We start from the raw sequence: 24781 nt of genomic DNA, 5'->3' as shown, positions 1-24781 counted from the left end.
TTTCCATGCTGACTTCCAGTGCAGGCTGTCCACTGAAGTCCCAACACAAGCCTTGCCCTCTTGCTATCTCTGCTTTACCTCATGTTAACACAGCCGATTCAAAATGGCTAAAATCCAATTCTGGCCTTTTTTTTCAAACCTGATTTTTCACCATCTCCCACTCCCAGTTTAATGATAACCTAGTTTTCCTAGTCACTTAGGGAGCCTCTGAAGTGCTTTCCACATGGGGGCAGCATGATCAAATTATGGTTTTAGGAGAAATACTCAAGGCAGAAAATGCACTTGAGCCAGTGAAGGAAAGAAGTAGTAGAGAAAGGGAGTTTCTGCAGGAGTCCAAAGAAACAAAATCAACCCTCAAAACTGTAATAATGGTAACAAGGAGAGAGTAAGGGGAAAGGATAAAAATAACCATTGTAGTTGACCATATTTTTAACTATTTCTATTTTCCCATTTTCAGATTTGAACACTTATTTGACTCCTATGGAGTATTGTAAGCAAAAGTAGAGAAAACACATGAATAGAAAAATTCAGCAGGGATTTACTCATTTTCTGCTGGTCTTGGAAAACATGGAAGATGTGGAAACAGGTGCAGATCTGGGGATGGAAAATGCAAGCACTGGGGCCAGGGCTGTGGCTCAGTGGCCGAGCGCTTCCCTAGCCTTCCCTTCGTGAGGCACTGGGTTTGATCCCTGGCACCATATAAAAATAAAAACAAATAAATGAATATATTGTGCCCATCTACAACAAAAAAAAACTATTTTTTAAAAGGAAAAAAAAAAAGAAAATGCAAGCAGTGTGGTTGAGTGATCTGGCCTGCCGTGGAAGAAATCTCCTGCATAAAAACCTACCTAGAAACCTCCCAGGACACCTCATGGGAGGCTGTCCCATTAGGCCTTCCCCACCTATATGTTTCTAGCAGTGAACGAATAAGAGTTTCAGGGTGAATGAACTTCAAATTCAAATGAAAACATCTGCCATCATTTAAATGTCAGCTGAAAAAGAAATTCTGCTCTACAGCACTCATCTGTTTTCTTACTGACTCTTTTAACCACTTAAGATCATAAAATCCATAGGATTCTCTGAATAACGAATGCAGTCCGCATGGTTGGACTTTGTAGAAGCTTGAGTGGCCCTGCTCAAAGGGGTATTTTATTAAGAAACTTACTTGGACTTGAGTGGAATACAGTGGAAGGCATGCTGGCCTGAAAGTGCCCACAAACCAGCCCAAGACCTTGGTGAAGCCCACGTTAAGCCCAAGATTCCATCGAATGAGGCAATAAGAGACTTGTCCTCACTACACTGCTTGATTCTGCAAGGACGGACCTGAGAGGGAAAGAGTCAAAGATCTGAGGTGCTCCTGGAGGTTGACACCTGGAGACACTGGAGCATAAGTGGTGGGGGGGGAGTGCAGGCATAAGTCCCAGTGACTGCTGCCCCCCATCCGTCTCTCCTGAAGCCACTAAACCCTGCCCTGGCTCACGCGATAACCCACCACGTGGTTCCTGCACCTCCTGGGAATGCGCAACTGTGGCCTTTCAGCTCCCGAGGGGTCAGTGATGAAGGGGCGATGGTTTCCGCAGCTGGTCATTGCTGCTCTCGATGGATCTAGGTGCAGCCGATTCCGAGGGCCATTATGGGTCCAGAGGAGAACCCGAACTACGGTTCCTGGGGCCGTTATTGCTCCCGAGCGGGCCGAGGCGTGGATGCTTCCAGAGGCCACTGCTGCTCCCAGGCCTCCGACCTCTCCTCGCCAAGCAGGTGTGCTCCAAGAGCCCAGGTCGCGCCTCGCTCCAGGTCCCAGATCCTTCAGCTCCGGACTCAGCCTCCAGATCAGGACTCAGCACTGCGACTTGGGGGCGGACCCGGCGGCTCCGGTGGGTCTTCACTCCTTAGGGAATGTCGAAAATGTCTCCGCCTCATCCAGGGGTTCAGAGGCGCTTTGCTGTGAGCTCCTGGCCGCCGGGAACCGCGCGCTCATTTGACTCTAGTCCCTTTCTGCGTTCTGTGGCTGCCCGCACGTTTGGTCCAGGAACCAAGGTCCTCTTTTTGCTCAGAGCCTCGGGTTGTGACATGAAGGAGAGAATGCGTCCTATTCACTGAACTAAGATGCTAGCATAAGTTCCCCCTCAAAAGTCTAGGCTATTCCAGATGCCCAGCGATGCTTTCCAAGGAAAGGAAAGAAGACCGAAACCGTGGCTTTTCCAGATCGCACAACGAATGCGCTTGGACTGCAAAAGAAAAAAAAAAAAAAAAACAGCACACACAAACCGAAAAAAAACACCTGTGGCCTTGCCTCTCCAAGGTCACGTTTAGGGTTAGCTCAAGAAACTGAGCTTGTCAACTTCAGTAACCGATTGTTTCTCCTTCTTTCTTTGCAATTCTAGCTCAGTTTGCCAGCCTAAGTGCCAAAGACCATCAATGTCCAGGGACACAATTCTTACCACAGCAAAGGGACCAGATGCTCGATGCTGGAAAATCAGAAACTTAACTCTTGTTGCAGTCAGTGGCCCTTAAGAATGCAGAGGAAAAGAACCAGAATGTTTCTGTCCAATGCATCTTGCCTTATCTTTTTTTTTTTAACACAAAGAAACTTAATGCTGTATTTGAAAGCAAAAAAAAAAAAAAAAAAAAAAAAAACACAAAAGGGGACAGACCTTGAGGGACCCCTGTCGCATGCTTTATTAAGCAAAAAGGGACACTTTTTCAGGAGGAAAATGGCAATTGGTTACAATAGGGATCTGATTTTTATAGAGTTAAGTGAGACTTAATCAATCATACACACTTAATCATAGCAGAATATGTGGGTTGGGCAGTCAGAGAAATAGTTGTAGAATGGGAAATTGTGAAAGTCCAGAGCCCATTACTTTCCTTTTCTCCCTGCGGGTTGTTGTTTTCCATACCCTTCGTATTAATAAATTCAGTGTGCAGTTTAATTGGGGTAGTTTCAAAAGTCATGATTTTACGATGAATAAGTGCAAACTTTTTTATTTTAAAAACTTCTTGAAGGTTGAGTGTGTCTACAATGAAATCATACTTCTTGGCAGTTGGTAAATTATCTATTCTAACATCTATCAAATTTGAATTCCACTACATTTATTTTTTGCCAAAAGGTGAGTCATATTTGTTTGAAATCTGAGACAGTATGTTGAATTTTATACATCTGTCCAAGTTTATTCCTGCCAGTGGTGGAAATACTTCCGTGGACATCACAACACTAAATTTAAGGTTAGTGTTGGTGACTTGCAAGTCCCTCAGAACCAAAATTTTAAGGTTCTGAATGTAGATGGGGTGTCAACTAAGAGTTGCCAAAGGAAACTGTTCTTCTCCCTTAAGACTTCCCCAAGAGTTCCGAAGAACTCACAGGCAAGGGCTCTGGACTGCTTGCTATCTAAGTGTGACTAGAGGGACTGTAGTGATTACTTTGGATATGAGACCCTACTTTTCTGAGGAACAGAGCACAACTTATCTATCACTTTCATTTGCAGTTCCTATCACTTTCATTTGCAGTTCCCAAAAGATTGCCACAACCATGTCCATGCTCAGAGTCGAATGATTTTTCCTATTAATATTAGATAGTAGGGGCTGGGGATGTGGCTCAAGCGGTAGTGCGCTTGCCTGGCATGCATGCGGCCCGGGTTCGATCCTCAGCACCACATACCAACAAAGATGTTGTGTCCGCCGAAAACTAAAATAAATAAATAAATAAATAAATAAATATTTAAAAAAATTAGATAGTAAAGTGATTTACAATTCTTTTTAAATTGAAAGCACCAATTACCATTCCTTATATTCTTTGTTTTTAACTGAGCTCTTGCATGACTTATGTTATTATCCTAAATAAATGCTTTAGTAAACACAGAATTTTTTTATGAATTAGACTTTTTTATTAGTTGTTGGTGGACCTTTATTTTATTTATTTATATGCTGTCGAATTAGACATTTAAACATTCTATGTTGATGTGATTTGTTTTCATTTGATAGCAAAAGCTCTTTCAGCCTGCAAGCATTTCACGTTATCTGGAAAACTTTTTCTCTATTTTGTAGAAATACTAGAATTCTTCCTCTCGATTTTGTCTTTATATTGATTTGTAACACTTCTTTGATTTATGCATAAATATATGACTTTGATTTTACCTGATCCACCATCAATATGAAAGTGTTGAATACTAACAGTGCTTACCACAGGGAGGATATAGTATTTTTACTTCCTGCCTTAAATTGTCTTGTGGAGGAAGGGAGCTGGAAGAGTTGTACGTTTATTTATGTGGATCATAACAGCTTTCTGAATTGGCAGCATAATCGCATAGTTTAATCCTCATATTATTTCCCCTTTTGCTTCATGTTTTTTTAATATTTATTTTTTAGTTGTAGTTAGACACAATGCCTTTATTTTATTTATTTATATGGGGTGCTGAGGTTTGAACCCAGGGCCTTGGACGTGCCAGGCAAGCGCTATACCGCTGAGCCACAACCCCAGCCCATTGCTTCCTTGTTTTTGCTTTATGTAGCAGTCTACATTTTTTTCTCGGCATCCTAATCTTGGTTTAGTGGGTGTGGTCTGTTTTCATCCTCCTTGGACAATTCAGAGTGTGCAGGAAGGATGGCAATTCCAGTGGCAGTAGGTCAAGCCAACCACTTGCTGCCCAGACTGGGGGAAAGGGGGTTTATACCTGTCTTCATGCATGTAAATAACACAAGCTGGGGTCACTCACTGTAGAGCACCATACACAGAACAAGATTTGGAACCTCAGCATGTGAAAGCCTCCTGTAGTCCTATTCCCAAGTGAAAATAAAATTGGCTAAGATGTCACCACCATTTTTTTGTGGTCAATTAGGATGACATCTTGTTAAGGAGGGTACCTGAGCTGGAATCCAGGTCTGGGCTTCACCAGGGATTTTTGCTGTGTTGCCCTCTAGTGGTCAGATGTGGAATTTTCAGGGACCCTGAACACCTGCCTAGAATGGGCCCACCCACCTATCTGAGTTAATCTTTACAGTGTAAGTATACTATATAGTATTGGGGTTCAAACCCCTGCTATACCACTTAGCTACATCCCCAGGCTTTTTGTACTGGGATTGGACCCAGGGGTGCTCAACCACTGAGCCACATCCCCAGGCCTCTTTATTTTTTTATTTAGAGACAGGGTCTCAACTAAGTTGCTTACAGCCTAAATTGCTAGCCTCAAACTTGCCATCCTCCTGCCTCAGCCTCCTGAGCTGCTGGGATTATGGGCATGCCCCACAAGGCCCAGCATTTTTCTTTTAATATTTGTTTTTTAGTTGTACACAATACCTTTATTTTGTTTATTTGTTTTTATGTGGTGCTAAGGATCGAAACCCAGGTCCTCACATATGCTAGGCGAGCGCTCTACCACTGAGCCACAACCCCAGCCCCCCCCAACAGACCTTTTTAAAGAAGTTTTTATTTTGAGACAGTATCTCACTAAGTTTCTGAGGCTGATCTCAAACTTGAGATCCTCCCACTTCAGCCTCCTTAATCACTGGTATTATAGGTGTACATCACCTTGCCCAGCTACAGTGAGGAATCTTGCACATCTTTAGGTGTTTATCATGCAAGTTTGAAGTATTGCCTGCTTTTATACCTGCAAATTTAAAAGCAAGTTGCAACACAGCACTAATCGTTTTAAATGACAAAGCAAAGATAAATTTTTTAAAAAATATTTATTTAGTTATCTAGTTAGTTATAGTTGGACACAATTCCTTTATTTGATTTTTTGTTTGTTTATTTATTTATTTATTTTTATGTGGTGCTGAGGATTGAACCCAGCACGTTCTCAGCGAGTGCTCTACTGTTGAGCCACAATCCCACCCAAGGGTAATTTTTAATAAAACGATTAATCAGCTTTTTGTCGCTGTTACCAAAACTCCTGACAAGCATAACTTAAAGGAGGAAAATTTTATTTCAGGCTCTTGGTAACAGAGGTCTCAGCCCATGGTCTGCCACTTCATTATTCTGAGCCCCAGGTGAAACAGAATATCCTGGTGGTTGTGATGCTCAATTCATGGCAGCCAGGAAGCAGAGAGTGGGTGAGATGCCAGGGACAAAAGATAAACCTCAGGGGCTGGGATTATGGCTCAGAAGTAAAGTGCTCGCCTAGCATGCATGAGGCACTGGCTCCCATCCTCAGCACCACAATAAAATAAAGATATGTCCACCTATAACTAAAAGTAAATATATAAATATATATATATATATATAAAAACTCCAAAGGCAGGTCACCCCTAGTGACCCACTTCCTCCAGTCATGCCCCACCTGCCTACAGTTAACATCAGTACAGCAATCCTTTCAAATGATTAATTCATCAAGTGGATCAACCCACTGATCTTGTTACAGCTCTCAATCTAATTGCTTCACCTGTGAACACTGTTACATTGTTGTACGCTTGGGTGTACACTTTGGGTGGTACACTTCATATTCAAGCCATAACAAATACTAAAATACACAGTGCAAATCTGTCCTACTTTCACCTCGGGCACTTAAAAGGTGTGAGTCTTTAGACTTTAGTTAACCTACACTATACTTGACTCTGCTGCCAAAATACAATGAAAAGATAAAACCTGCTGGGGTTGGGGATGTGGCTCAAGCGGTAGCGCGCTCGCCAGGCATGCGTGCAGCCGGGGTTGGATCCTCAGCACCACGTACAAGTTGTCAGCCGAAAACTAAAAAATAAATATCAAAAATATTCTCTCTCTCTCTCTCTCTCTCTCTCTCAAATTAAAAAAAAAAAAAACCTGTTTATCTGATAAAGTTTCTATGACAATAAATGGGTTTGTCATAGGAAATTGCTGTGTCCTAAAACTAAAAACGTGATTTATTTACTTCACAATCTGATAATTGAAGATCTCAGGATTTTTAAGAATTCTCAGAAAAACAACTACTCAAAATCCTGAACATCTGGGGAACAGTAGACAAGAGTAGAAAACACTAAATGCAAGGATGTTCATTTCATCTGAATCATAGAAGTTACCCGAATCAAGAAAATCAAGTCCCAAACGGGGAAATGGAGGGAGTATGAATCAAAGATTTAAGATAAATTTCTCCAAGTTAATATAAATTCATGATGAAATGCCACGTCTCTTAGACTGCTTCCTGCAACGTGCAAATGGTGAAGTTAAACCTAAAAGAACAGAAAATAATATAAAAAGATCTTTATTTTTTCAAAAGCCATGAGGCAAAACGGTAGGATGTTATCCCTTGTTAAAGATGCTTGGTAGGCCGAGCGGGCCGGCGCACACCTGTAATCCCAGCAACTGGGGAGGCTGAGGCAAGAGGAGCACGAGCTCAAAGCCAGCCTCAGCAACTTAGCGAGACGCTGTCTCAAAATGAAATATAAAGAGGGTTAATGTTGCTCAGTGGTTAGTGGTTAAGTGCACCTGGTTTCCATCCCGGTACCAAAAAAAAAAAAAAAAAAAAAAGGATGCCTGGTAAGTCCTTAAGTGCTGGCCAACTTCTCTATATATGAAACATTTTCATCGCTAAAAAAGAGGTATGAGGGTCCTTCGCCTTCTCGGGAGCTATACTTTGATCTGGATAGTTCATTTTAGAAATAAGATTTCTTATTATATTTAAAAAGTAAACAGCCATCAGCTGGGTCGGGGAGCCTGCGCAGGCGCAGACGGCCGCGGGGCGGGGGGGGGGACGTGGGGGTTATTGCGCGTGCGCCTCGGCTCGGAGCGAGCTTGCGCAAGGCCTCGCCCTCGTGGGCGCCTGCGCGGAGTCGCGAGTCGGTTCGCCCGCGGAGTCCGGAAGGTTTGGAGCTGCTCGGTGCGCTGGTGGACCTGCGCCATGCCGGGCATGGTCCTTTTCGGCCGGCGCTGGGCCATCGCCAGTGACGACTTGGTTTTCCCCGGGTTCTTCGAGCTGTTCCTGCGAGTGCTGTGGTAAGGGCGGCCGCTCTGCGGACGACTGTACCGCGCCGAGGAGGGGCTGGGGGCGCGCTGTCCCTTGAGACAGTGACAAAAGTACCAGCCTGCTGACCGCAGAAGCCGGGACAGGGGAGGCGGTGTCGGGGTCAGGTGCACGGCCCGGCCGTCGGCGCTACAGGGCACGAGCAGCGCCCGGTTGCAACGCTGAGACCTGGCACACGGGAGCGGGGTCCTCGTTGCAGACCAAATACCATTGCCTCGAGCTCTGCTCCTCGAGCCGGGTGCACTTGCTTCATTCCCTAACTCCGCGTGGGAGAGCAAAGCTCCTGCCCCTGCAAGACGAAAGTTGGAAAATAATGCCCTTCGTTGCATTCTTGAGCCGGTGGTGGCAGAATTTCTCGAGAAGCAGAAAGACTCCTCAAGTGTTGTCTTTCAGAGTGTGGAACCAATGGGAAGCGACACTGGTGCATGAAGTCAGTCCGCAAAGGGTGTGGGCAAGGAGTAATATCATCGTTCTCAAACAGTAGATTCTCAAGGGGAAAGGAATTTGAAAACAAGAGTTATGAGCTACTTCCCAGGAACTTTCTAGTTTTCAGGGCCAGGTTTTCTGAGGTCATTTCCCTGTTATTTCTAGACATGAAGGCCTGATTTCACAAAACTGAAGAAAGCAGTTATCTAGTCCAGTACCCCTTCCTCTTTCTTTTCTTTTTTCTTTTTTAATTCCTCCAGGTGGTCACGGGACTCAAACCCAGGGCCTCAAATCCAGGGTCTCACACGAGCACTCTACCACTGAGGTCAATCCCCAGCCCCCAAGTTCTACTTCTTAAAGGTCTGGGCTTGAATCTATGTAATAAGGCAATCTTGCCAAGTGTTGCACAGCCTTCTGCTAAAATACCTCTAGGGATAGGTCAGGGTCATTATTACTTTGTGGTGTTCAGTGCTGTCTTTCATTGTTCTGCACTGAATTACAAAATTGTAGTCACAGGGCCACAGAACTTCTCCTTTCCTGTCTTATCTGTGCTCAGCATGAACATCTTTACATTTCTGTTTAGTTGGTTTTGAATTACACACTGCAGATTAGAGTGTGCTTGTTGTTAAACCACCGATGTACAAATTCTCATTAGTAATTTAGCAAACACATAATTTTTGGCTTACCAGTTGCATATTTCCTCCAGCAGCTCACATTATATTTGCTTATTTGTGACTTTAAAGGGATTATAGCACGCACAGAATAAGAACAATGGTATAAGCATGGGAAGTATAGAAAGCCATGCTCTTTTGTTGACTTGCTTGATCTTTTATTGATGAAAATTGTATTTCACAGTCAGCCTTGTTTTGAAAAATATTAACTTTCTTTACTTCTTTGAATCATGTTTTACAAAGCTGCTCCTTGGATTCCAATTCTGACCCTCCCTGTTTCTGGACAGGTGGATTGGCGTTCTGACCTTGTATGTCATGCACAGAAGGAAGCTAGACTGTGCTGGAGGAGGAGTTCTCAGCAGTTACTTGATCGTCCTCATGGTCCTTCTGGCGGTTGTTATATGTACTGTTTCGGCCATCGTGTGTGTCAGCATGAAAGGTAGTAGTTTCCTATTTGTTACCTATTCTTTTTTATTTAAATAACCTTATTGAAATGAAATTTGCATACTCTGCAACTCACCCATTTAAAAGTGCACAAGTCAGTGGTTTTTGCCCAACAGAATTGTGCAACTATCACCACAATCAACCTCAGAATATTTTTATCATCTCCAAAAGATGTACCCATTAATAGTCACTTATCCCCCCCCCCCCCCCCCAGTTCACCTAGCCCTGGGCATCCACTAGTCTACATTCTGTCTCCATAGATTTGCCTGTTCTGGACATCACAGAAGTAGAATTGTCCTTAATTGGCCTTTTGGTCTGGCTTCTTAGCATAATGTTTTCAAGGTTCATTCATGTTACTCACATTCAGTATTCCATTCCTTCTTATGGCTGAATAAGGTTACATTGAAGGATAGACCACATTTTACTCACTCAACGGTTGGTGAACATTGGGTTTCCATTGGGGGCTACTACAGATAATGCTACTTTGAACATTTGCTTGCAGGTTTTTGTATAGATGTGTCTTTTCATTTCTCTCAGATGTGTACCTGGGAGTGGAGTTGCTGGGTCAAGTAGTAACTCAAAGTTTAACCTTTTGGCAAGACTTCTGCCAGACTTCTGAGCAGCTGCACCTTTTGCTTTCACATCAGTGTGTATAAGCGTTCTAATTTCCTATCCTCACCAACACATTATTATCAGACTTTCTGATTATAGGCATCCTAGTGAGCAGGAAATTGTATCTCATGGTTTTGATTTGCATTTTTTGATGACCATCCTTTCATGTGCTTATTGGCTATTTTTATATCAGTTTTGGAGAATTGTCAACTCTAAAAATATAATTGTCTACTCTAAAAATATATTATCCTTTATAAAGATTATATTATTATTATATAAAGATTATCTTTTTTTTTTTTCTTTTTGGTGCTGGGGATTGACCCCAGGCCCTTGCATGTGCTAAACTTGTAGTCTTCCAGTGAGATATGTCCAATTGTGGATGGCCAACTGGAAGGACAGTTATACAGTGGGTGATAGAGTGTAGGTCCTGACAGTTAGGAATGACCAGCTGAAACAAATGTTAGTAAAGTGTTTAATAAGAAAAAGATCTTAGGGCTCCAGATCACTAAGAAGCAGAGCATGCACTCATTTATGATGGGAATATATAGAAAACAGAGCTCTATGTATTTCAGTATTTAGTCAAACTGTGGATCTGTTGGGTTTGGATTGAAGAAGGTCTCCATTCTGTGGTCTCTGTTGATCTCTAGTCTGAGTTTTATTGGTACAAATGCTGAAAGGAGGAACTGAATGTGTACAGCATGGCACTTCCCAGTGCAGTGACACTTCCCAGTCAAGGCCGATTTCCTGAAAGATAAAGTATTTGGACAGGTGTCATTTTAGACATAGTGTTTTCTAATTCACATGCCCCTTTTTTTTTTTTTTTTTAATTGGTTGTTCACAACATTACAAAGCTCTTGACATGTCATATTTCATACATTAGATTGAAGTGGGTTATGAACTCCCAATTTTTACTCCAAATGCAGATTACAGAATCACGTCGGTTACACATCCACAATTTTACATAATGCCCTATTAGTAACTGTTGTATTCTGCTACCTTTCCTATCCCCTACTATCCCCCCTCCCCTTCCCTCCCATCTTCTCTCTCTACCCCATCTACTGTAATTCATTTTTCTCCTTGTTTATTTTCCCATTCCCCTCACAACCTCTTATATGTAATTTTGTATAGCAATGAGGGTCTCCCTTCATTTCCATGCAATTTCCCTTTTCTCTCACTTTCCCTCCCATCTCATGACTCTGTTTAATGTTAATCTTTTCTTCCTGCTCTTCCTCCCTGCTCTGTTCATAGTTGCTTTCATTATATCAAAGAAGACATTTGGTATTTGTTTTTTAGGGATTGGCTAGCTTCACTAAGCATAATCTGCTCTAGTGCCATCCATTTCCCTGCAAATTCCATGATTTTGTCATTTTTTAGTGCTGCGTAATACTTCATGGTGTATAAATGCCACATTTTTTTTCACATGCCCTTTTTGTCAAGTCACATTCCATTTGAACCACTGAGTTTCTAACTGTTATGGGAGGTTCAGATTTGGAACAGTTAAGTGTGAGCTCCCTTTCCTCTTAAATGTTTTTCTACTGTTTTTGGTGGTGTCAGGACACGTTTGCATTTCTGTGGTGGGTGCCCCTATTCACTCCTCCTAAATGCTGGCATGATGCCTGCACCATCACACCCCTGGTCAGATCCCAGGAGTCCTCTGCAGGTCATACTGTAGTTGTGGGTTGCCTGCCCCACCATCTCCCCTAACCAAGCCTGGCTTTGTTTAGTCCATCCCCACCCCTCACATTCCAACAGTGTGAGAAAAGCTGGTGTGAGCCAGGCTCAGGGTGGTCCTCACATGTGGGTGATTGGTTCAGGAGCGGATGTGGGACCCAGTGTGGGCCACTGAAAGTCAGGAGCATGTGCTGGAAGTTTCTAGGGAAGTGCTTCCTTGCTGCTGTAGGAGAGATCAGCATGGCTGTCCTGAGTGGTGCTGCTTCTCTACCGACACACTGAGGAGGCAGCCCCGTGAGAAGCCTGATTCCCATCTACTTCTCAGGACCTGTCCTTTGAGTCTGCACAGGTTCTTCCTGCCTTTAAACCACTTTGAGTTAGATTTTTCTGTTATTTGTTTCTAGAGGTATCCCAGATAAACTAAAAGCAATATCTTATAAGAATTTGTCAATTTAATTACCAATTTGTAGCCAGGTGTGGTGGCACAGGCCTGTAATCCTTGTGGCTTGGGAAGCTTAGGCAGGATTATCACAAGTTTGAGGCCAGCCTCCTCAACTTAGGTTTCACTAAGTTGGGTAGGGCCTTGCTAAGTTGCTGAGGCTGGCTTTGAACTTGCAAGCCTCCTGCCTCAGCCTCCCAAGCTGCTGGTATTACAGGCATGCACCACCATGCCTGGCCGAAAATAAAAAAATTTTAAAAAGGGGCTGGGGATGTAGCTCAGTGATAAAGTATCTCTGGGTTCAATTTCAGTACCAAAAAATTTTTTTTAAATTTCCAAGTTATTACAAGTAATTACTATTGAATGTCATTAAAAATATTATAGAAATTTCAGTGATGACTATCATAAAAAAAGGCTTAAAAAAAAAGGACAAATGGGAAAAGGCAATTGTAACACCTGAGACAAAGAAAGAGACTCCTCAGTATATAAGGATTTCTACAGTGACTAGGAAGGGAACCCACAGGTAATAGAAACACAGGCAGACAGCATGAGCAGTAGAGAAAGCAAATTCAAATGTATAAAATATTTAGCCTCAATCACAAAGTAAAATCCCTTAGAACCTTGCATGGTTTTGCTGGGTAGAAACAGGCAGCTCTTTTTGTTTTCCATGCTGGGGTGGAACCCAAGGCCTCAGCGTGCCAGGTGAGCCCTCTGCCATGAGCAACATCCTCAGCCCTCAGGCAGCTCATTTGTTGGTGAGAAAGTAAATTAGTTGAGTCCTTTGGGAGACCAATATGGCAATAAGAGTGTGTGTATCTATTTTTTTCCTATATAATTGACTTGTGCAAAGGTGCACTTGTAGGGATCTTCATTGAGATGCTGTTCCTAGAAATAAAACATCATATAACACTATGTGTATACAAAGGTCACTGATTAGATGAACTGTACTTCATCCTTGTCATGGTCTGCTGTGCTCCTTTACGTGAGAAAGTGATTCCTGGATTTGGATTTGTGGCAGGCCCCTTCCCTTGGACCTCTGATAGTGCCCAGCCCAGAGCAGACGAGCCCAGAACCACTGCTGACCTCTGCCTTTAGGCTGCTGGCACTGAAGCAGGTTGCACAATGGTGAGGGGGAAAAAGAAAGAGAAAATAAGTTGTGAACAGTAAAGGGTGATTTCCTGTATGCTAAGGTCCAGGACATTGTATGTTGTTTGCTGCTCTTTTCCACAGAATGTAATATGTGTGTGTTTATGTGCAGACTCTCCCTGAAGGAGACACAGCTACTGGCTTACTTCTAGGGAAGGGAACTGAGGACTGGGGTTCTGGGGTGGGAGGAATGCTTAAAATTTACTTTTATTATCATCATCATCACCATTATTTTGTGGACTAGGGGTGGATCCCTGGGTATTATGCTGCTAGACAAGTTTTCTACCACTGAGCTACACCTCAACCCTAAAATTGAGTTTTTATCAACTTGACCTATTTGAACTTTTTACCTCTGTACTGATTCAGTGAGGTGTGTGTATTTGTGTGTGGGGGGGGGGGGTGTTGTTCGTTTGTTTGTTTTTTACATTTTAATTTCAGGTCTATTTTAAAATAATTAACACATTGGTAACTTTAATTCTTGGTACAAGGATAACTTCCATTGCCCCTTTTGTTTTATTAGTCAAGTCTTAGTAATTAATCTGTCATTTGAGCAGAAAGACAATATGTATTTAGCTTTACACTGATATTCTCTGAAAGAAATATCACACGTTGTAGAGGGAGTATTTGGAACAAAATAATTGAGTTGTCCTTATCCAAGAGACTGATCCTCTTTTTTTTTTTGGTTGTAAATACATAGCTTTGTTGGGAGCAATCACTAGTATTGAGTCATTTCTTTTTTTTTCTTCAGTGGCACTGGCAGTTGAATCCAGGGACCCTACCACTGAGCTATGTCCCCAGCCCTTTTTTAATTCTTTATTTTGAGACGGGTCTCACTAAGTTGCTGAGGCTGGCCTTGAACTTGGGATCCTCTTGCCTCAGCCTCTTGAGTAGCTGAGATTGCAGGTGTGTGCCACCACGCCTTGTTGGTTTATCTTTTTATTGCTGAGCAGTATTGCAAGGTGCGGATGTACTAGTTTAACTTCATATCTACTATAAGAGGCTTTGGTTAGGGCTGGGCTGTGGCTCAGTGGTAGAGCACTTGCCTAGCATGTATGAGGCACTGGGTTCAGTTCTCAGCACCACATATAAATAAATAAAAGAAAGGTCCATTACAACTGAGAAAAATATTTTTTAAAAAAGAGAGTGAGACTGGGAAGACTCTATCTTTATTTGCACATTCACTTTCCTCTTAGGCAGGTGTAACTATGGAAAGGGACCTTCAGTGTCTCATGTCTTTTCTGGAACCTTGATCTGAAGCACTCCATTTTGCTTCCTCGTCTCTGTGTGTATTTCTTTAATGCAGCATTTGTAGCTGTTGTCACTGTTGGTGTTTCAGATAGTGTTGGGACGTAAGGTGTTAAGACATGTTCTTGTTGAGGGTCCCAGCTCCCCTGGAGGCAGTGTCAGGGTACTGTTTTCTGTTTCTCTAGGAGGGTCAGTTATGTGGAACTGTTTTTACAGATCTGCTCCTTTATCTGTCCCTCAGAGAGAGAGAACTATTAGAAACAATTATTGTATAAAATTTGTCTTTGTGCCACATAGAGATTGCCTAATATTTTTAAGCAAGACTCTAATTCTAACAGGATAATTTTTGAAATTTAAAGACTATTTCTTTACCATGTCATTCTTTAGATCTTAGATCTAAGATTTTTTTCAATATTGTTTTTGTTTTAATCATTTGGTATTTTTATGTTGCTTAGATAAGTGTATCCCCACTTTTTCCCAAAAGGAGTTGATGTTTTACATCAAGAATTTAAACACACAGTGGTAGAGCACTTGCCTAGCATGTGTGCACAGATGTGTGCCCCCTTAGCTGTACTTAAGTGGAAGGAAAGCTCTTCTCTCAGGAGGGAAGTGAGCCGTTGGTTATTCTCTGTATTTCGGGAACCTCTACTGAAGACCTCTACTGATACTTGGATTTGTTTTACAAATACAATAAAAATGTCATGTCTCAATATCAGCCCTCCTCAAGGGGTCCCACACATCAGACTTTTTACTTCCGGGAACAGGGGTATAGTTCAGTGATAGAGCTCCTGCTTAGCATGGGAAAGACCTTGGCTTCCATCTTTAGCACTAAACAAAAAAGAGTAGTTCACTTCCCCAAAGTGAAGACCACAAGTCAAGGAACCCCCGTCCCCCGTCTTACAGACCCAGATTATATTTCAGAAAGTACTTCTTACTCCATCTGAGTCTCAGTTTCCTCATTTGTAAAATGGTATAATGACTGAATCACAGTTCATGAAGATTAAAGAATAACAGACATACAGGGTTTAGAATGGTGCTTTGGACAGCACAATTTTCTGTGAGTGTGGAGTTTGTTTTTCTGACTATCAGAACCTGGGCAATGCACCAGGCAAGCACACCTGTAATCCTGGAGAATTTCAAGTTTGAGGTCAGCCTCAGCAACTTAGTGAGGCCCTAAGTAACTTAGCAAGACCGTCTCAAAAAATAAAAAGTGCTGGGGAGGTAGCTCAGTGGTAAAGCACCTCTGGGATCAATCCCCTGGTCCAAATTAAAGCAAAACATAAAAAGAACCTGAGGGACTGTATCCTGCTGGTCTGGGACAGCCCTGTGGCGTGCCTGTTGCCCCAGCCTGATTATTAACAGTGTCCTCTTTTGCTCTCAGAATTCTCTCCATTTGGGCAGTGATTATGTGTTCACCCCAGTTAGAGCTTTAACCCCCATTGAAGCTGAGAAATGAATCAGGCTTTTTATCGTGAGTCAGGCTTCACCTTGTCAGCTGCTCTCCAGGGAGGGCAATGCTTACGGCGGGTGTGGGTGTGCACAGATGTGTGCCCCCTTAGCTGTACTTATGTGGAAGGAAAGCTCTTCTCTGAAGAGGTAAGTGAGTCCTTGGTTATTTTCTGTATTTCAGGAACCATTTGTAACCCTGGACCACGGAAGTCGATGTCTAAGCTGCTGTACATCCGCTTAGCGCTCTTTTTGCCGGAGATGGTCTGGGCTTCTCTGGGGGCCGCCTGGGTAACAGAGGGCGTCCAGTGTGACAGGACTGTTGTGAATGGCATCGTAGCAACCGTCGTTGTCAGGTGAGGCCTTCTGTCCTCTCTCTTAGTTTTTTTCTCATCACAGATGCCTTTGGGAGGCAGGTGAACAAGTCTTTCTGAGAAACAGAACAGGTAGCCCAGTGTCCAGTGGCTTCCTAGCAGAATTAGAATCAGATTGAGTGACTCATGGAACCTTAAGAGACACTGGTTTGTACATGAGAAATAATTCGTTTTCCCTTATATATTTGCTGATGTTTTATTTCTTACTGGTTCTCATTTTTTGCATTCCCTCTCTTCTAAAAAGGAAGACTACAGACGACCAAAACTAAAAGTAGGATGAGAAAAAATAGAGTGACAGGAATGGCATCAGGGAATAATACTGTAGTTAAGGTTTATAATATGGTTTCATATATTCTAAGCTAAAAATTGACAGATGATCTAATTCCATCTCCTCCTGTTCTGAGTAATGGGCTCCTGCTGTTGCTGCCTTTCCTCAGCCATACCACCAGGGGGCAGCAGAGTCTCCTCACCCATATGCATCTTCCCAGCAGCACACTCCATGAACTCGGTGGGGCGCAAGCGCACAGTGGGGCAACCTAGAAATATGTAAACACATGAACAAAAGAACTATGGGGTAGCGCACAATATGGAAATTCTTTTGGTAAAGGTAGTGCTGTGAAGAGCTAGTTCCAGCTGCTTCTGTGTTCATACTGCAGCTCTGCCCACCAAATAGTTCTGTTTCCTTTGTTTCTTTATTTTTACTACTCTAATCTTTATGGGGCCTGGGTTAGCTATGAGTAACTTTCTTGAAGAACTGAGTTGCTCGCCTCAGTCAGGATCTGGGAAATCCACATCCTCCTTGGGAAGGAGCACCTCTGTAGAGATGCAGGGGCTGAGCCATCTGGAGGTGGGGCCCACCGTCACTGAGCCTTTTCCACTCTCTGTTTTGCAGTTGGATCATCATCGCCGCCACGGTGGTCACCATTATCATTGTCTTTGACCCACTGGGGGGGAAAATGGCCCCATATTCCTCGGCTGGTCCCAGTCACCCGGATAGTAATGATTCAAGCCAGTTACTTAATGGCCTCAAGACAGCAGCTACAAGCGTGTGGGAAACCAGAATCAAGTTCTTGTGCTGTTGCATTGGGAAAGACGACCATACTCGAGTTGCTTTTTCGAGTACGGCAGAGCTTTTCTCAACCTACTTTTCAGTAAGCTGAAGGGATATATGGTTTGGTCTCTTTCTTCTGTTTCAGTAAATGCTTCTCTGTGAAGATGAGCGCACTGCATCTTGAGCTGAGCCCCCTAGTCTTCCAAAGTGGCATTTGAGAACCTGGAACCTTTGGGCATAGGGCTGGGGGCAGACACTGTGTCTGGGATGAATGCTCTGGGGAGCCATTAACTGCAGGGGCCAGGCTATCTCAAACTCTATCTCGCTAGTCAGGTGTGTCCTGTCATTGACACCTGTTCATTGCATTGTTGAGAGATTTTTTCTAATACTACAGATGGAACCCAGAGCCTCACACATGCTAGGAAAGTGCTCTACCACTGAGCCATATCCCCAGCGCTCTTTATTTTATGTTTGAGGCAGGGTCTCACTAAGTCACCAAGTCTATCCTCGAACTTTTGATCCTTCTGCCTCAGCTTCCTGAATAGCTTCGATTACAGATGTGTTTCACTGTGCCAGGTTTATACTGTCGAGATCTTGAATTCATTTTTAAGGAACTAAATAAGGAAGCTGTACATTTCGAGAATGATTTTCTAGTTGTCTTATACATCCTCTGTCCAGCTGACTCAGTGGATACCTACCTGCATAGGCAGAGTCATGCATCCAGGGTAATACCTGTGATTTCTTACCACTTCATATCATGATAGAAATGATAGATTACTCTACTTTTGAAAGAAAGCTTGAAGTGAGGTGGTACAAAAGAATGTCATTCTAGAGCCTTCTACTGATTTGAAAATATTTGTTTTTCTTTCGTATTTGGTGTGTGATTTTGTCTTTTCATGTAATGTTCTCTGATAAACTGCTGTTATTTTCTATATTGAGACCAAGTAAGGAGGAAAAGTATCGACATCCTCCATACCTTCCTGTCTCTCTCTCTCACTTCTCAGTGGTGCCCGACTTTGTACTATTCAGGGCTGGCCCCAGAGCCTGACACCAGGCCACAGCAGCCTTAAGGGGATTAGAGAAGGGTGTTCCCCTGAATCTTGAAGGAGTGCTTCAACCAATATCTAAAGATATTTAGAAGGAGGAAGAAGAGAAGCTGGATATTCTCAGGATTTCTTATTATTCATCATAGGCAGAACTGATGACCCAGAGGCCCAATGACCAGTACATGGTCCTTTCTTGTGTGCTAGAAGTGCCTGCTGTTGGTAGAGGACTTCTGCTCCTCCATATCTGTCCTGAAGAAAAAGGGTAAGGGGTAAGGTCAGACTCCAGAGGACAGCTCTGTTGCTTTTCTTGTTTGGGGTTTCTTTTACTGTATGCTGCACCCAGTAAGCATACATTCAGCCTCCTAAATCTCTGCTGTAGACTGTTTTAACAAAACTTTCACAGTGGGGCTGGAGTTGTGGCTCAGTGGTAGAGCACTTGCCTCGCATGCATGAGGCACTAGGATTGATCCTCAGCACCACATTAAAATAAATACATAAAATAAAGATATTGTGTCCATCTACAACTAAAAAAATACTTTTTAAAAAAACTTTCACACCAACTTGAAATGATGGTGTAAGCTTGGGTTCAAATTGTGCATTACTAAAATGGTGGAGGATTTACCCATTTACTCCTCGACTTTATAAAAGATTTAAAATAGACTAGAAATAGTTAAGTCACTTGAAGTGGAAGTTTTAAAACGAATAATCGTAGATTTGAGAACAAGATATGAAAAAATATTAAGCTCACATATAGAAAGAGTCCTACAAGGAAATTGTTTCTTCAATGACTTATACATGTCATTATATCTATGTGTGTCCACATGTGCCTGTGAACGGTGTAAAATGAATTTTAAGGAGTTACTGGGTAGTTCTTGCTGGGTTTTAATGACAGGCCATTTTGATTTCTTTCCCAGGACACAGATCTGGTGCCCAGTGACATCGCAGCGGGTCTCGCCCTTCTCCACCAGCAACAGGACAATGTGAGCAACAGCCAGGAGCCTAGTGAGGTGATCAGCCACTCCCCAGGGGACTCCCAGGTAACCCTGAATTTCTGTTGGATTGACAGTTTTGACACTCACACCTCTGTGTTGATCTTCAAAGATACGCAATTAGCCACAAGCAATTTCAATAGCAGTTGAATCCAGTTTGTGGCTTCTCCTTGTACTTTATCACCTGTCTGTGAGGCAGCTCCTCATCTGGAGTCCAGGAGGTGGGAGCCCATTCTTAGCCAATTTACCATCCATCATGTTTTCAAGGCCCTCTGTTTTAGGAAACTCACTGTTGGATTCTGTGTACCAGAAAAATTCCTTCTAGGGTGGGACTTGAGCCTGGTTCCTACCTCCTGGGGGTGCGTGCTTTCTTCTCTGAGGGGTAGAAATAGTTCACCTTTGCTTTATGGTGGTTTTCTGCGATAGATTTTTTTATTTTTTTATTTTTTTAGTTTTGATAGACCTTTATTTATTTATATGTGGTGCTGAGAATCAAACCCAGTGCCTCACACATGCCAGGCAAGTGCGCTACTGCTGAGCCCTAGCCCCATCTGCCATAGATTTTTATGCTTTCAAAAGTGAAAACTGCAAACAGACTACTTGTGTTTCCCTGCTCCTTGCTGAAACACCCATTTCTTGGCAGTACCTCTTGCAGTTAGAACCTTGCTAATGTCTCCAGGCAGGAGTCAGAAGAATCCTCGGTCTTTTTGATGTTAGCTCCCTCCATACTCCCTGCGTTTTGGGGTCCATCTAAAGTCTGTATTTAAGGATTGATTTTCCCTGCAGAAGTTCTCTGAGAGTTCTGGTCAGTGAGGAAAGAGTGGGAAGAATCAGGAATTAGAGTTCTCAGTTTTAAGATCTTAGTGTGTTCGTCCTCCCTGTAATGAGTTCCTCTAAATGAAAGCTTTTTTTTTTTTTTTTCCCTTCTCTTACAGGAAGCTGATTTGGATGCAGAATTAGAAAATTGCCATCATTATATGCAGTTTGCAGCAGCTGCCTATGGGTGGCCTCTCTACATTTATAGAAACCCATTTACAGGACTGTGCAAGATTGGAGGTGACTGGTAGGTTGGCTTGGGGTGAGGCTTCCATGTCCACATTTGTCCTTTTTTTAAAAAAAAAAAAAAAAAAAAAGTTTTATTTTGAAATCAGAAGTTTTCAAGTTGGTCATGGTGGCACACACCTTAGAATCTCAGCCACTCAGGAGGCTGCGGTAGGATTGAGTTCAAGGCCAGCCTAGGCAACTTAACATATACCCTGTCTCAAAGTAAAAAGGGGAGGGCTGGGGATATATCTTTGTGGCAGAGCATCCCTGGTGGGTTTGATCTCTGGTATTGAAGGAAAAAAAAAAGCAACAAAGGTGACCAAAGACATCCCTCAATCCTTTATCTGGAGCCACCAGTTCTGACTCATTCCATGTGTACTCTGTCAGCCTCTCTCCACGGGCATATTTCTTTTTCCCTGAACCATTCAAGATTTACTTATTACTCCATGCTTTTTTACTTCAGCCTGAATTTTCTCAGGACATTCTTTTACAGACCTCCAATAAAATTGTAAAATAAAATTGAAGAAATTTATCTCTGATTATTAACTAATTTGCAATTGGTTATATCCCTCTTCATGATTTTTCCTCCACTGGGGATGGTACTTTTCACTGTGGTTGTCACAGCTCCCTTTTTTGTTTGCGTGCTGGGTACAGAACCCAGCCCTCGTGCGTGGAAGGCAAGAGCTGTGCCACTGCACACCATCTGCAGCCCCGGCTCTTCTGCATAGTCTCCCTCAGCTCGGAACCGCTCCTCCGTCATTCTCTTGTCTTCCAAATTTTGACAGTTTGTAGAAGGGTCCTCTGTTTGTGTTTGTCTGATGGTTTCCTTGTGGTAGATCCGGGTTTTGGACTTTGGGCAGGGATGCTGTGCTTTGTGTCCTTCCTAATGCATCCTGTCAGGAGCGCATGAGGCCAGTTGTCCCACTCCTGGCGCAGTTGTCACTGGTCGCTTGGCTCAGGCACTGATGGCAGTTTCTGCCACAGACAGTGGTTCTTTTCTTCCATTTGGAACAAGAAGTCTCCTTTAACGAGACAGTCAAGATCATTCAAATATTTAGTTCCTCTCCAAACTTCCACCCAGTATCTTTGGCATTCATTGATTTTTCTGTGCATCAGTAATTTCTAGAATAATTACGAAATTATGATTTTTCACTATTTCTTCTGCATTAGTTGTCATTCTGTTGTAAAGAAGAATTTTTCCTTCTTTATTACGTATTATTAATATTTACATATAGATTTTGACTTTACTCTGTGGATTAAGATTCATTGCTAATCATTTTCTAACACATATATTGTTTATTTGGTGCTCAAAGTGTCCCAGACGCCTAGGTCCTGTAGACTCCTGTGTCCTTTCGATATGTCCCCATCACTTTGTGAGCACTTCTTAAATTTCTGACGTAAGATACTCATCTTCTTTTTCCCTGGAATGGTTTCTGCGGGCTCCCCTTGCTCTCAGTGTGGGCAGTTGTATTTAGAAACCAAGATCTAAGTGTGTCTATCCCTCCTGGGTGTCATTGCTTCTGGGCTTTTCAGTGGACAGAATTGGGGGAAAATAGCAATTTCATGCAGTTCAGCCTGATGTGTCTGTTAAATTGTGAGTTTAGCTGAGCAGGGTGGCTGGCACATAGCTGTAATCCCAGTGATTAAGGGGACTAAGGAAGGAGAATCCCAGTTCAAAGCCAGTCTCAGCAACTTAGCAAGACTCTGTCTCAAAATAAAAAGAACTGGGGGTGTGGCTCAGTGGTAGAGTGCCCCTGGGTTAGTCCCCAGTACTGCAAAATAAGTGGGTGAATGAGTGCGTGCATGCCTTTCTCTGTTAGCCAGGATGTCCTGGAAATTGTCAGCTTTAGTTCTTTTTTCCTGGGAAAATATGACCGTATCAGACTCCTGGTAAGAGTTCAGGTTGGCACAGTAACCTCTTTGCCCTCTTTTTAGTTGCAGAAGCAGAACAACAGAATATGACTTGGTTGGAGGTGATCAGCTCAACTGCCATTTCAGCTCCATCCTGCAAACGACGAGGCTACAATACAGGGACTTCATTCACATAAGCTTTCATGACAAGGTGCGGTATCAAACAGGGGCTTTTAACTAATTTTACGTCCTAGAGTCCTTTGAGATTCCAGTGGGAATTAGGAATTATCCTTTATATAATTCAGAGACACACACTCACCCTAATTCTTGTGTACTGTTTCAGGAGTTCACAAACCCCCCTTGAATCTCACACAAGTCCATGGATCCAGGTTTAAAACCCAGGTTTAACACAAGGTAGAACAACCAGGGTTCATCAGAGATACCATGCTGTCTCACCTGACTCCAGTAGGTGACAGGATAGTGCAGCCTGAGAATCTGGTGGCTAGCACCTGTGGTCCTGGCCTCCAGGGATGGCCTGTAGCTGCTCAGCACAAGACTGAATTTATCCATCGAATGAACGATCATTGGTGCCGGGACCCAGATAAGGGAGGTGAAGTGAGCCTTGAACCCACCATGGAGCTGCACAGTACATTTGACCTACTGGCACGGGTGAGAGAGGCTAAGAAAGAAAACCGCTGGTCATGACAGTTGAGTGTTTAATGAAGGCCTTTGGTGTGTAGTGTCAAGTGGAGCCCTGGCTGGTGAGGACGAGGTGGATGTGTTTCCTCCAGGTTTCTTGTGGCAATTGCAAGGGATGCAGACATGTTCTAACTTTGTATCGTTAGCTGCATGTTTCCATTATGTAGGCCTCACACTGTTTGTCATCCTTCAGGTGTATGAGCTGCCCTTCTTGGTGGCTCTGGACCACAGGAAGGAGGCCGTCGTGGTCGCTGTGAGAGGGACCATGTCTCTCCAGGTAACACTGGACCCTGACAAATTAGACGGAGGGACTGTGCTGGGAGCAGGGAGTACAGATCAGCTAGGCACCCGCGCTCAAAATGAAGGAAACGTTGTTAGTCAACAGCAAAACCACAGGGAAACACCCTGACAGAAAATGCGGAAGCAAATCCAGAATTGTGAAATGCTCCCTTTTCAAAACACTGTGGGATTGTTGGGAGCAGAGATGCCAGCAGGTTCGTCCCCATCTAGGGGGGCTCTGAGAGGAGCACCTGTTTAGTTCCCCTTCTGAAACTTGCCTGGATATGTGGCCAAGGCCCCAAACCCAAGGGACCGTCCCCTCAAATCTCCTGTGCCCATAGCCAGAGAGGACTAGTTGAGTCTTGGCTGTTGAAAGTCACATGATGCTTCCCAAGTTCCTCTTCCGGTTCCTCACTGGCCCAGTCCTCTTGCCAGTCCCAAGGCAGCTGTAGGCCCCCTTGGTCTCCCCCTGCCCAGCAGCCCCTCCCGTGTTCTCCATCCCAGAGCAGCGTTTCTTCCCTCACTCGGCGTGCTTTCCGGTTCCTTCTTGACTGCTCCTCTCTCTCTCACTTCCTCATACTTCTCTGCTGACCCATAAAATGTTCTGAGACTCCACAGCTTGTGCCCTCAGCCCTCTTCTGCTGTGGACCAACTCTGGGGTGCCCGCACCTGGTTCCCAGCACCCCATACTTGCACCTTCGAGGCCATCTGGGTCTCCCAGGACCTTCCCCCCTCCCAGGCCTGAGCTTCCTCAGGACTTCCTGTTTATGTCCACTCTGCCAGCACCCCCCAATTGCTCCTGAAGAAACAGTGGAGTTGTCCTTGCTTTCTCTGGTCACTGCCCAGTCCATTCTGTGTGAAGTTCTAGCCCCGGCCTCTGGCCATGTCCTCCATTCCCAGCACCATGGCCCTCATTCTGTCCAGGCCTCTTCTTACGGTGGAAAGGCCCCATCTCCATCCCTGTCTCGGCTCTCATCTTCCCAGTGTGTCCTTTCCCATCCTTTTCAAAAACTGCCCATGCTTCCTGCTGCTTTTAGTATGAAGCCCATGCAAATCACCTGAGGGGTGATTTGCATGGGCTTCATGCAAGCATCCAGAGTTTAGCTCTTGACTGTGGGCCTCAGGACAAGAGCAGTGCTTTGTTCAAAACCCTGATACAGCTGGACATGGTGGCACCTGCCTATAATCCCAGCAGCTCAGGAGGCTGAGGCAGGAGGATCGCAAATTCAAAGCCAGCCTCAGCAACATGGAGTTACTAAGCATCTCAGTGAGACCCTGTCTCTAAATAAAATACAAAATAGGGCTGGGGATGTGGCTCAGTGGCTGAGTGCCCCTGAGTTCAATTTCTGGTACCAAAAATATAAGAAAAAAAAACAAACCTGGTACAGGCTCTGTGCTCTGAGGGTCTGTGGACTCT

At 43.7% G+C, this 24781-nt stretch overlaps 1 protein-coding gene across 2 annotated transcripts in view; it reads left to right on the top strand.

Annotated features, from left to right (window-relative positions):
* The window catches only part of DAGLB (diacylglycerol lipase beta), an 86559-nt gene that overhangs the window by 49308 nt on the left and 12470 nt on the right, over positions 1–24781 (top strand). Inside the window, exons 1-8 of one of the 2 annotated variants that reach the window (XM_081297560.1) lie at positions 7721–7903; positions 9316–9467; positions 16216–16387; positions 17298–17556; positions 19417–19539; positions 20427–20554; positions 22471–22597; positions 23279–23362. In XM_081297560.1, coding sequence (XP_081153686.1) covers positions 7809–7903; positions 9316–9467; positions 16216–16387; positions 17298–17556; positions 19417–19539; positions 20427–20554; positions 22471–22597; positions 23279–23362 — 1140 coding nt within the window. In that variant the 5' untranslated portion in view covers positions 7721–7808. Of the gene's footprint in view, positions 1–7720; positions 7904–9315; positions 9468–16215; positions 16388–17297; positions 17557–19416; positions 19540–20426; positions 20555–22470; positions 22598–23278; positions 23363–24781 lie in introns of those variants that run through there. The other variant, XM_081297559.1, reaches the window with a different exon arrangement.

This window comes from Spermophilus citellus (genome assembly GCF_964194105.1).
Source record: "Spermophilus citellus genome assembly, chromosome: 6".
Lineage (NCBI taxonomy): Eukaryota > Metazoa > Chordata > Mammalia > Rodentia > Sciuridae > Spermophilus > Spermophilus citellus.
The sequence above is the reverse complement of the archived record's forward strand: the minus strand, read 5'-3'. Positions and strand labels throughout refer to the sequence as shown.